At 43.4% G+C, this 13,035-nt stretch overlaps 1 protein-coding gene across 2 annotated transcripts in view; it reads left to right on the top strand.

The window, feature by feature from the left end:
• MKLN1 (muskelin 1) overlaps positions 1-2,627 on the top strand; it is a 104,472-nt gene extending 101,845 nt beyond the window's left edge. For both annotated transcript variants that reach the window (XM_082068485.1, XM_082068486.1), the window contains 2 exons: positions 511-565; positions 2,302-2,627. In XM_082068485.1, the coding sequence (XP_081924611.1) occupies positions 511-565; positions 2,302-2,423 (177 nt within the window). In that variant the 3' untranslated portion in view covers positions 2,424-2,627. The remainder of the gene's footprint in view (positions 1-510; positions 566-2,301) is intronic.
• The last annotated feature ends 10,408 nt before the right edge of the window (positions 2,628-13,035 follow it).

Here is a 13,035-nt window from a genome sequence, read left to right as displayed (position 1 = left end):
TCTCTGGCATTTCAGAAAGGTTGTTGGCATTTAAAGCTTTCTGTGTTCAAAAAGTTCATGCTGCGCCGTAGCTTGTTACCCTGTTTTCGTGCCATCTCACCCTTCCTCGCTGAGACTGTGCCACGTTCACCCCGGGAATGCTGTTGTGTGGAAGAGGCTCTACCTTACTCCTGCACTGCGATATCTGCCAGAGAGGCAAAAAAGTATATATAAAAAACCCCCTGGGTTTCAGGGCTGCTAGTCAAGTACCTTTCATTGCATTAACGCTGCTCTAATTCTAGGAAAAAACCCATCCAACTTGCTCTGCCAAAGTGACAAATTTTCTCGCTCATATGGAAGTGCTGCTGTTATTAATGTGTAATTATAAGGATTGTGCAAAGAAAACCCAACAGCTCTAAAGCCACTTGGACTTCTATGAATCTTTTGTGGGTTTTTTTATTTTCCTGTGCACTTAATAACCCTTTTTTTTGTCTCTTCTCTTTCTTTGGCCCTCCACCTTCTCTTCTGCAGTTTCAGCTTCTTGCCTCCGCGTTATTTAAGTCTGGCTCGGATTTCACCACTCTTGGTGAGTATTGTGTATCAGAAGAATTACACTCAGTATTTTCCCCTCTGATAATTACTGTTAGTTTCTACTGGTTTTTGCATCAAATGTTATAGCACATATAAATGGTGTAGGCCCTTTTTGGTTTGAATATGCAAATGGCCACCACATAGACATTTGAGAGATTATTTATAATGACCAATGTCCAACGCCTTGAGCTCAAATTTAAAACCTCTGTCACTGGTGGTTTCAAATCCAGTGATCTCATGATCGTTTTGTGTGTCTTATTACATCTGATGCTTCACTGTTACCTAAATAAACAGGAGCTTTGTTCAGAATAAAGCACCTCCTGTCACGTCTCTTTGGAATCTCACAGCGTGGCTACAGCTCTGTTTGCTGTGATAACTGCAATTCCTGGAGTAGTTTGGTTCGCTCTGTTCTTTGCAGGACTAGTTCTTCGGGCAAAATGTCAAGAGTGAAGAAAACAGTGGCGCATAGGGCTGGAAACAGGAGTTCTGAGCCAAAGCCATAATTTGTTTCACTCTTCTGTCCAGTTAGCTCTTCTAAACGGTGGAGAGATTAATCCTGGGTGAGCTATAGGAAGGCTGTAGGCATAACTTACATTATTGTAATGATGTCTTGTCCTCAAGTTACCGAGCTCTTGCTAATAGCGTGGATGACTTCGGTTTTTGATGGATGTGTAATTCCCAATCTGAGGAAGGAAAAAGCCCCTGCAGTGTCAGCTCTGCTGGATGAGGAAGCTCTTCTGAGCTGGTGTGGCTTGGAAGATGTTATCTAGTTAATCCTATAAGGTTAATATTTTCAAGGAGGAAAACCCAAGTTTCAGAAAGCTTTTTTCCCCTAGTGTTAAGTGTTCTAGAAGATAAATTAGTTCTTGACACAATATATAATACTTTATTCTGAGGTTGGCTTTACAGATAGGAAGCATCCAGTGGTGCTTCTAAAAAGAAAACAAAAACCCCAAGTCCTCCTTGATTTGATTAACTTGGTTGACTTTGATTAACTGAAGAGTGAGTTCACTGAATTAAAATGCATTCCTTTGAGATACCAGTGATGGAAGTAATACAAAGCAGAGGAAATCGTTGTACGCCCGCTCTATTGTTCTTACTGTTGGTGGTTTAAGTGTGGGGTTTTGGATTAACCAATGCTGCTGCTGCAGACTAAACCCTCCCCTGTCGGGAGGCAGCACTTCACAAAAACTAGTTCGCAAAGAACCCTTGTGCCAAGATGCTGCTGGGTCCTCCCCACAAGTCCAGGGATTAAACAGTGACTCTGATTTGGGACTCCTGCCATCAGCAGAGCTTATCTCAAGAAAAACTGCAAGTAATACAAGTACCAGTTCTGCTTGAGACAGTAGTGAAGATAACGAGGAAAAGCCTGAGGACGGAAGAAATGAGGCACCAAATAAAAATAGCTCTGCAGATTTTGTTTTCTGGGACATCAGAGCAGGCCCCTGAGGACTCTGTCTTTCCCCATTTCTTCAGGGCTGTCAGTGAGCTTGACGAAAATCATTTGCTTATTACTTTTTATGGCATTTTGATTGTAATGTTGGTGTGGGGTGACACGATTTCTATGTGTATATGTAAATAGTAGTGGGGCGGAGAGCCGGCAGCCCTGTTAGTTGAGGCAGAAGTAGCAAATACTTCTGTCCCAAATGGACAGCTGGTATATTCCACAGCTAAACTGAGCATCTAAAGCACCGAGCACTGACTTGCTTTCCCCTTTTCTTCCTCCCCCAGGATTTTCCGATGTTGACCACACGTACGCGCAGAGAACTCAGTTGTTTGACACGCTGGTCAACTTCTTTCCGGACAACATGACCCCTCCTAAAGGCAACCTGGTAGACCTCATCACGCTGTAACGGAGCAATCACTGGACACGTGAAAGAGGGGGAAAAGCGTCCATTTTTCAGTATTTTCATTTTTTTTTTTTTTTTACTGCATTGATTGACTGCTGGGAGGAAGTAATATAGTAACCCCTCGGTGTTTGAAAGGGGTTTTATACTTGTATGGTGAATCCCTGAAGCTTTTCCCTTGGAGTAGGTTAATAAAATGCAACTGACGTACTTCTGACTAAATACATATATTTTTTCTGACTTTGGATTTTGAGTTAGCAAAAGTGGGGGGGTAAGGAAAAAAAATAAAACCCAATCATACAGTGATCATTTTTGCCTGGAGGGGACAACTGAGGTTTGTGGGTTGTCTGTAAATAAAGATGATGGGTTTTATTTTGCGTTTTGTGAGAAAGGCGGCGGGGAGGTTGTTCTTTGCTCATTTGTAGTTAGTCATGGTATATTGTTTTATCCTACAACTCCATCCTCAGCAACTGAGTAACTCGGTGGCAGGACACTGGTAATAGTGATGTACGTGTCTCGATTGTTGTAATCACAGTGTGTCATGCGAAGGGGAGCACACGTTCCAAATTTATCCCTCTCCTCGTCCCAGAATCGGGCTGACAGTCGTGTCTTATTGTATCTGATATCTGGTCTAAACGTTAAATACCTAAATGACTCTCTTCCGTTCTCTGGAGCCTTCCACTCAGACGCAACAGGCGAGTGGGAACCTTGGAGAAACTGCTGGAAAACGGGACCCTTTTTGGGGATGGTTCTGTTTTCGCTGCCGTGCTCATCCCGTGAGAACCCGGGTAGGTCCTCGCAGAGCCCGGCAGAACTGGGTCTTCCACCGCACGTACACCCGACCTCTGCAACCTGACTCCGCGTTGGGTGTAGGATTTCTGAAGCAGATTGTCTTTGTTTACATGCACCTCCGCTTCTCGTGTGCGTTTGTCGATGTGTAAATGTAAAGAGGATTGCTCCGAACAGCTTGCCTCCTTCCTGTATAGTGCAGCTCATTCACTTTTAAATGCATTTGAGACCCACATCTGAATGTGAGGGAGGCCTTTTTAGCATAAATCTCTTTGAAAGCAAGCTGATGCATATATATAGAAAATATATTCCTCGCTGAAAGCCTTCTTTATAAATAAGGTAAGGGCTTAGTGCTGCACTATGAAGTGAAATGAAGGATAAACGTACCCAGCATTAGAAACTTTTCACGTTTGGTGCTGTTGAGCGTTCAGTACGTACTGGCAGATGTAAATATTTATATGAGACTGCAAAGCTTTATGTCCAGAAATGTTCATGCCGATAGGGCATCATTGCTGCACCTGCTGTGGCTACGCGGCTCCTGTTGAACTCGATGGAAGTCTTGTGTGTGCAAAGATGATTTGGACTCTTGAAATAAAGAGTTGGTGAAGTGTCTTTTTCAGAGCTCGAGTGTCTGCTTGCTTTGATTGCATTGTATTGCCTCTTTATCATGTTCTTTGTGTGACTTTTGTGGTCCTGCTATGTTAGAAATAAGTTTAAAAACTCATATGAGCGTCCAATCGCTTAGGAAGGAATGAGATGTTAGGCTGGGCTTTGCTTTGTCTTCAGGGAGGACTACAAATACAGTGGTTTTTAAGTAACCTGTAACTTGAGAGTGTTTAGACATTGTATACTTCAGTGGATGGCAAATCAGATGTCCATGGAAGAATCCACTCCTTATGTAGAGCAGTAAATGTAATCTGATTAAATTGTTTCTTCGAAGCATCGTGCTTTTTCTTAGCATGGAAAGTTTTACGTCACTGCTGGGCTTGACGACCTGTTACCTTTGCTGATGCTTCGTTAACTAGTGAAAGCAGAGCTTCTATGGTACAAATGTAGATAGTGACGGTGCTATTCCAGAGGAATATTCCAGTTGAGGCGTTGTTTCCATTGAGATGGAACTGGGCAGTTTTAATGCAACCAGCCCCTCTAGTACTTAACATTTTAGTGCTGTTGTGCTCCCTTATCACTTGATCTCATCGCCTCTGTTTTTCTCCAGCTTCAGTCAGATGATTTAATTGTTTTTTGTGACTGTTTTCTAATCAACCAAGCTCTTTGTAGACTTTTACACGTCCATCTTTGACGACTACATGTGGGGCTGAACCCAAAAAACACAACCAGCCTGAGGAGCCCCAGCGAGCAGACAGCAGAAGTTTTAGGAGCACCCAAAGCTTTGCGAAGGTGCAGTGATTGATTTGTCTTGTAGAAATTAGATCCCAACTCATTGTCCTCCACATCAGGGGTGCGTGCAAACCCCGACAGCCTGGCTCTGTTTTTATTATAGCGTGGCGTGACTTGATTTGTCTGAGCGAGGTGAACGTTGCTTCTGCAGGCCTGACAACCCCAGCTAACGAGAGCACTTCAGGATGATCAAATATTGACCTGCCTTTATCCCCAGCACATCGATTTCAGCTCGCAACGAGTACGGTTTGTGGATTACAGCTGGTGATGAAAGCAGCAGAAGCGATTCTGCTCGGAGTGGGGAGGATTTGTTGAGCAGCAGAGGCACCCTGTGGCCAGAGAGGTTAATCCAAAGCCAAGGTTTCTTGTGGCTTTGCCAAGAGTCTTTCTGGTTCTGAATCCTTAAAACTAGGTGTCAAAATTAAAAGGTTTCTTTGCACCGGTGTATTGCTGCACTACCCAATTTAAAAACTAATTACAAATTCAGAGCAGTGAAGTAGAAATTTCCTTGCAAAATAAGCCAGTTAGACAGGGAGAGTTTGAATTTAATTACTTGCAGATCTTTAAACAGACTGGTGATATTCCAGAAAAGCTGTAGATGTGAGCATTACAGAAATACTGAAGTACAAACAGAAAAGAGACCACTTGGTCTGCAAACAGGCACCTGAAGATGTTTCACAGCACTGTGCTTGCAACGTTATAAATATACAAGCTGTATGTGAGAATTCTTGGAGCTTTACCCTTATTGCTTGCAGGCTGTAGCAGCGACAACTTTTCAGCTTACACAAGACAAATGTATTTACCTTTCCCTTATATCATAAGGTGACTTCGTGTATGGATATAGTGCTGCCTAATCTTTGCACTACAATAGTTAATCTCTAAATTATGTGTTAACATGTAAATAAGGTATTGCAGAAGAAAACAACATTACCTGTCAGAGAGGGACACATGGTGACTGGGGTCTTTAAAGCCGCAGTTACAAGGAGCTAGTATGTTTTTTAAAAGTGTAGGAAGAAAGCGTGGGATAAACTTGATACAGACATCAAGAGTTCACTATTGATTTAGGTCTTTTAAAAAAGAATCCTTTTCAGATCCATGAGCTTGGTTCTTCGCTGGTACTGGCCTTCAGCATAGTTGCCCTTAGAGTAATATACAGTAGATCGGATTTGGAAATCGTGAAGTCATTCTTAACACTAAGTTTTTTCTATCAAGTGACACATTTTCCTGGAGAAATAAAGCCCTTCAGATTTGATTGTTGGTCACTTGGATTAGGAAGAGTTGAGTTTCTTAATATTTGTCTTATACAACCCCTCACAGCAGTCACAAGGCAGAAGTCCTTTATCCCAAAATCCCTTCTCCAAGCAGGAACTGCTGTCACAATGTGACCTGATGCATTTTCTTGTGACACATGGCAGAAGGACCTGCTTTAAATGATGTTGTTAAAAATAAGGAGACCACAGCCACCTTCTTGCACTTGTTTTTGAGGATCCCATTACTTAATATTGATCCTGGGGGCGATGCAGACTGTGATACAAAGCAGTTATTAAAATTAGTTGTAGTTTTCCCTCTTCTGGCTCTTCCACAGATAACATTTGCGACGTATTTATTCCTAAGCATCTCTTTTGCTGAGTATAATGAGGAAGGAGAACATTGTCTCGGAAAAGTTCGGTTTGTCCTTTCTCTGAACAGCATCGTGTAGGTGTAATTTAGGTTGTGAGTACCCAGTTGTGTAAATAAATGTTCCAGGATTTGGTACATAAAGCTGGAGGTTCCTACCGCAAAGCTCAATTAGCAAAATCACGCTCTCATTTTGGAAAATCAATCTGTGAAGACCCAATTAGAAAGATTTTTTTTCAAAGGCATTTTACCTCATGCAGTAGCAACTGGAGTGAAATTAGGAAACTTTCCCAAAGAGCGTACAATGAAGATTATACTGAAATAAGGACGCAATGACAGGCTTAAATTAAATAGCCGAAAGTTTTTCATCACCGATTATATTAACCTGGCTTGAAAATGCAATGATTGAGGAGTCAGGAAGCAAATTAATCAGGGCTTCCTATTTGCAGGAGGGCAGAGACTTTGGTGGCAAGAGATCGAGATAACTTCATCTATTTGTTTAATTAGCAGCCCCACGTGTCAGGGTCTCCATTAGCTGTTTCTTCTTCCAAGCAGAGTAATGACTCTGGAGGAGTGTTTTCCATAGGGCTTTACAAACAGCTTATTTCCAAATCGCTTTCCTGATGCGTGAAAATCTGTAGAAGGGATTTGGTGTCACAAAGTTGAGCGTTGAAGGGACTTGGTGTCACAAAGTTGAGTGTTGACCTTGCCCTCCTGTGCAAACCTGTGTTGGTGAGGGATAAATTCAGAGCAGTGTCCTGAGAAACACTTAAAACTTGTTTGCTGTAACAAAAATTAGCATTAATGCCACTCGTTTCAAATGCAGGAGGGTGGCAGGTTGCTGTAACTCTAATTCTATTAATTCTCTTGCCTCCTGTATTGACAAGGAAATACTTTTGTAGAGCTTATTGAATGAAACTTAGAGCTCTGTCAACCTTAAACTTGAATGCTCCTCCATCTCCGCACGTGCAGTAATTCTATGGATATAATGCTGTGCTGCTTCTCGGGAAAACAGCAAAACTTGTTAGATACTTTTCCATTCAGTACCTTTGTTTTCAGAAGTGGAAAAATGTCTCGTGAAACCTCGAGTCCCAGTGTATGCTTTGAATTTTCGCTTATTAGTTGTGGTTGGCTCAGAGTTAAGGAATGTTTGGCTGTTGTCAAGTGGAGTCCTGACAGTTAAGGCAATTTATGTATGTCTCTGGAAATACTTGTGTTGTTTTATAGCTGTAGCTATTACAGAAACAGAGGTGGGCCCAGTTTAAAATATATATATATATATATATACACATATATATACGTATTGCTGTTCTGATTTGGGGGAAGAACTGTAGAAACTCTAAGCTTCACCAGTTTTAATAAGTACACATGAGAATTTGGAGACTTACTTTGTGAGAGTCTAAGAATAACTATATGACTTGATATAGATGGATAGTAGTACATAAGCTGTATATATTGATGAAATGTAAATGTTCTGTCAGAAGCTTGTTAGTGTATCTAAACACCCTGGGTATGGTAGAGCTGATCATATCCTGTCATGGAAAAGGTTGTGCTGGAAATTATTCAAGTTGTGGTCATGGCTTATAGGCAAAACCCTTGTTTTACTGAAAGCTTCTATTATAATGAAAAGTTGGCGTGGAAAAAAATAGGTTTGCTGTACTGGAACTGTGATAATGGTACATGGCTCAGCACTTGGATAAATTGACTCCAGATGTTTGGGTTTTTTAATCTGTAGGCAGTGGATCCAAATGCAGTTTCAGAGTGGAAACCAGTTAATGAGCCTCCTATTGCCATTTGGGAGTCGCACAAGAAAATGTCCCAGTTGGTGCCAGCAGGTAGAATTCTGGTGTTCCTGGCAGAGGTCAAAAACTGGATGGATTTTTGGCTTATCCACGTGTGCTTTGGTTCTATATGTAAAGCTCTGAATAACATAGTGGTTGCGGGGGCTGTATATAAATATGGCTGAGGTATAGAGGTCTACAAGGCAGCATCTTCCCCAAGCACAGATCCTAAAGGTAACATATGGCTTCTGTCTCCTTTGCTTTTATATATTTGAACTCAGTTTGTTGGCGATGATCTCCAGATACTTGCTGTGACCCAAATTTGCTGCTTTGCTCCCAGATATCTACAGCTCCCAAATATCTACAGCTTAAAGCTGCTGTCAGTGCATCGCTTCAGTACCACGACATCTTAAATTATACTGGGTGCAGACAAAGGTACGTGTCGTCTTGGCTTCCAGCCATTTGCTGTAAGTCAGTGCAGCTTTTACTGCCCACCTGGAGACTGTAGGTATTTGAGTGCTGTCAGAAATCAGTTGACTCTGTTCAGCTCTAGCGTGGCATCGCTGTTCATTCCTGGGAAATGCAGTGTGAGTGAAGATCTCAAAACCGGCTCTACCAGGTTAGATTTTTGGTTTTATGACTAGTTTGAAGGGAAATACTATTACTAGCATGTATGCTGTCCAGCATGATGGTCAGGGCATGGTCCCTTGGGTATTCCCCCGTTTATTCTGTTTTTTCCTCTGTTCGCTGCTATTAAAATGCTGCGCCTTCACACTTCCCTCGGTTTACCAGAGGGAAGAATTACAGGTTAGAGCTGTGCGGTGCTTACGAGGCATCAGTTTCTCCATGTCATCTTACCATAGTCTAGTTGCTTCCTTTGCAAAACTGCCTCTGAAACAGGCAGGGAGGATCCTCATGATTTATGTTTTCTCCCCAAAGGCTGTTCTTCCTCCAGGATGAGGACAGAGAAGCGTGGGAGCATCGGTGTAACGCTGCAGCATAAACCTATTTATTACTTGTGCCCCCTCCATGACCACGCTCAGGGCTGTGCTGAATCGTCCCTCCTGACTCAGCGGGGTTTATTTTGTGTGGCACCCCGGCTGTGGTTGACAGAACATGATTATACCAACTCTCCACTTAAATCACAGAATCCCAGAATGTCAGGGATTGGAAGGGACCTCGAAAGCTCATCCAGTGCAATCCCCCCATGGAGCAGGAACACCCAGATGAGGTTACACAGGAAGGTGTCCAGGCGGGTTGGAATGTCTGCAGAGAAGGAGACTCCACGACCTCCCTGGGCAGCCTGGGCCAATGTTCTGTTATCCTCACTGAGAAGAAGTTTCTTCTCAAATTTAAGTGGAACCTTTTGTGTTCCGGTTTGAACCCATTACCCCTTGTCCTATCACTGGTTGTCACCGAGAAGAGCCTGGCTCCATTCTCCTGACACTCACCCTTTATATATTTATAAACATTAATGAGGTCACCCCTCAGTCTCCTCTTGTCCAGCTCCAGAGCCCCAGCTCCCTCAGCCTTTCCTCACACGGGAGATGCTCCACTCCCTTCAGCATCTTTGTTGCCCTGCGCTGGACTCTCTCCAGCAGTTCCCTGTCCTGCTGGAACTGGGGGGCCACAACTGGACACAATATTCCAGGTGTGGTCTCCCCAGGGCAGAGTAGAGGGGCAGGAGAATAATAGTCTGAGGTTTCTTCCACCTGCTTTCATAATTCAGTGCAGGCAAACAGCTGGTAATTGTGGTGTTTGGTTTGTTTCTGCAGTGTTGCAAGGCAGAAGGAATGGGAAGAGAAACAGACTTGGGGATAACATGGTGTGTTTAAGGAGCGATCTGTCTTCATGGAAGGACTTTGAAGACTTAACAACTAGGTCTGCTATTTAAAGCTGATTTTTTTTTTTCATGCAAGCTGAATTCTCTGGCTCTTTTTTAAATAGAAGTGATGTAAGACCAGGATCTTCCAGTCCTTGGAGTTTCACCTTGAGCATTGACCCTCTCTGCCCCCAAAAGACACCAGAGAGAGTAATACGGTTCTTTTTCTTCATCCCAGTCCCTCTGCAGCGATTGCTGGGCTTCAAAATTACTCAAGCACACTGGAGTTCGTGCAGCACAATCAGCTATCAGAGCGGGTCTGGCAGCCTTAAGAGGCTGTTAAAACCTGAAAGTGTTCTGAGCTTTTTGATGAAAGCTGCTGGTGAGATTAAGGGAGATTAGCTGCTTTTTAATTAATAGGATGGTGGGAAGGCTAGAGCACAACAGTGGTTCCAGTGGTTGTGGTCTTCTCCCTGTCCCAAATACCAATGGGCATGGTTTTCTCCCCTATAATGAGAAAATACAATTTAAATATCCTGACTTTGTAACTAGCTGCCCAAGGGATTCAATCAATTACTTTGTGTTTCACTATACAGAACAATGCTGCAGTGTGTGAAAAGTGATTTTATTTTTAAAGTCTTGACAAAAGCCTCAGCTCTTAAAAGAGGAAAATGATGGTTTTTATCAGCCTTTTTTATCAGCCTATCAGGTTCACTTCTCAGTTGCAAGTCAATGACTTCACTGCAAATAGTCCGGCCTGAGCATCGGCTGATCCTTCTCCCTCTGCTTGCCCTGCAGTGATTTGTGTTATTCAGAAGGTGACAGCCTGATTTCCTTCTTCAAGCAGTGCAGAGAAATATGGAGAAGGCTTTTATCTGAGCATGGAGGAGATACCTCTTGTGCTGCTGACTCGTTTTCCCTTCTCATCTGCTGTGGAAACTGGGAAAACCAAGCAGCAGAGGCTGAATATTCCTTCATCTCTTCCTCATCATTCCTATCCTTCCTCCCCCCTCTCCCTCCCGTAGTTGTTTTGATGTGCAAAACACTTTTCACTTCAGAAGCTGCTGTGCTGGGTAGTGGAAAAGAAAACAATGTCCTGGTTATTAGTAGCTGTTACTATTTATTAAAGCTGTATTTTCTGCTGTGTCTTCCAGCAGACCCTCCTCCACAGCAGGAAATGAGGGGATGACCAAAAGCAAGAGAAAAGAGCTTAATTATACAAACAAATGTGTTTATGGGACTCTTGAAGGCCCTGAACCTTGCAGACCACTTTGCTTAGGGCAGAAAATTAAAGCTCGTAGGCTCATTCTTGGTTGATGTGAGACAATGTTCCTGCCTGTGTGGGCAGGTGGTCTTGTGCATCTTGTACATTTAGATGCTGAGATGCCACCAGTCTCATTTTAGAAGGATCAAGTCTTGGTGAACATCTTCTCTTTGACCGTTGCACTTTGAAACTGCTGAAACAAGCTCACTCCTCTTGATGCATCGATAATGTGGGGTTAAACAGCGCCAGGCTGGCTGGGCACCATCACCTGGTTAGGGATGCTTTTTCAAGCTGTTTCTTCGAGCTGTTGCCTCTACTCTTAGCGTAGCACTACACAGTGTGGTGGTTTCTTTGTCTGGACCTTCCGTGTTCATTATCTTGTCCTCTACACCCTCATGTGGTCCCCAAACACCTTTATATGCCTGGAGTTGTGACTGTCTCTCCCTGTCCAGGATTTGACCCTTTTTCTCTGTTTGGGCATGCAGCGTGAAGCATTTGCATCTCTACAGCAACCCTGCAGACTCTGGTGTCCCTCTGAATTCCCCTTGGTGTCTGTCCTGCAGTTGTTGTCTCGGATGCCTGACCACAGGAGAGCTGAACCCAGAGGTGCAGACAGTCCTGAGCTGGAATGAGTGTCTGGGGGGTGATGAACACTGGGAACATCACACGTGTTTTAATAACCAAGTTGAATATTGACTAGTCCTATGTTGAACCCATGGTGGTCACAGGCATTGCTCCTGGACACTGGTTATTTCCACATCCTGCCCTTTCCTTTACGGATGATGTTTGTTCAGCCTGGAGTGTTAATTTTCTTCCTTGGCATAAATAATCTTTGATAATTTCTGGGTTGATATGTAAGCCCCATGCTGTATATATATGAGTGAAATGAGGAATATCTACAAATGTAGTTATGTTGTATGTAATGTACATAAGGAGAGAATGTATTTTGTTCATTTTTTTTCTTAATAAAAATGTATATGCTAGCAAGAGTGCCTATTTAAGGTCTGTTCATTCCAACGTTATTTGCTTCTGAGGATGGGAAAGTCGTCTGTGCAGGTCTCATAGCAGTGGTGCAGGAACCATGGATATGTTGGTGTGTTGTGTCTGCTCTGCAGAACAGCTGAGGAAATATCCTGCTCCCCAAAATCAGTGACAGGCTGGGCCCATAAATCCAGCGTGTGCTGAGCAGCAGCAAAAACTTCCACTGGGGAGGAACACAGATTAATGCAAAACGCCAACTTCAAGAAGTTTAAGAAGAACAAGAAATTACTGAAGGGAGTCCACTGGTGCCTACTAAGATGCTGAGGGATCTGGAGCATCTTTCTGATGAGGAGAGATTGAGAGAGCTGGGGCTGTTCGGCTGGAGAAGAGAAGCTGAGAGGGGATCTCATCAGTGGTTATAAATATCTCCAGGGTGGGTGTCAGAGGATGGACCAGACTGTTCAGTGGTGCCCAACGACAGGATGAGGGGCAACGGGCACAGACTGAAGCACAGGAGGGTCCATCTGAATATGAGGAGAAACTTCTTTCCTTTGAGGTGCCAGAGCCTGGCCCAGGCTGCCCAGAGAGGTTGTGGAGTCTCCTTCTCTGGAGACATTCAAACCCATCTGGACACCTTCCTGTGTGATCTGCTCTGGTGACCCTGCGTTAGCAGGTGGGTTGGACTGGATGATCTCCAGAGGTCCCTTCAACCCCAACCATCCTGTGATTCTTTAACTTCTAATATTTAAATCAAACCAAATGGTTTTTGGTGGGTGTCTCTGTGTGTGTGTGTGTGTGTGTGTGTGTGTGTGTGTGTGTGTGTGTGTGTGTGTGTGTTTGTTTGTTTGTTTGTTTTTCCCTGCTTTCCATAAGTGGAAACTTAACCTGGAACAAGATAGTTTATTTTGGGCACTTGAGGGCAAATGGAGCTGCCGAACTGCCCACACTGCTACTGCCCTTGCTGCT

Source organism: Streptopelia decaocto (assembly GCF_964273445.1).
Source record: "Streptopelia decaocto genome assembly, chromosome: 1".
Classification (NCBI taxonomy): Eukaryota; Metazoa; Chordata; class Aves; order Columbiformes; family Columbidae; genus Streptopelia; species Streptopelia decaocto.
The sequence above is the reverse complement of the archived record's forward strand: the minus strand, read 5'-3'. Positions and strand labels throughout refer to the sequence as shown.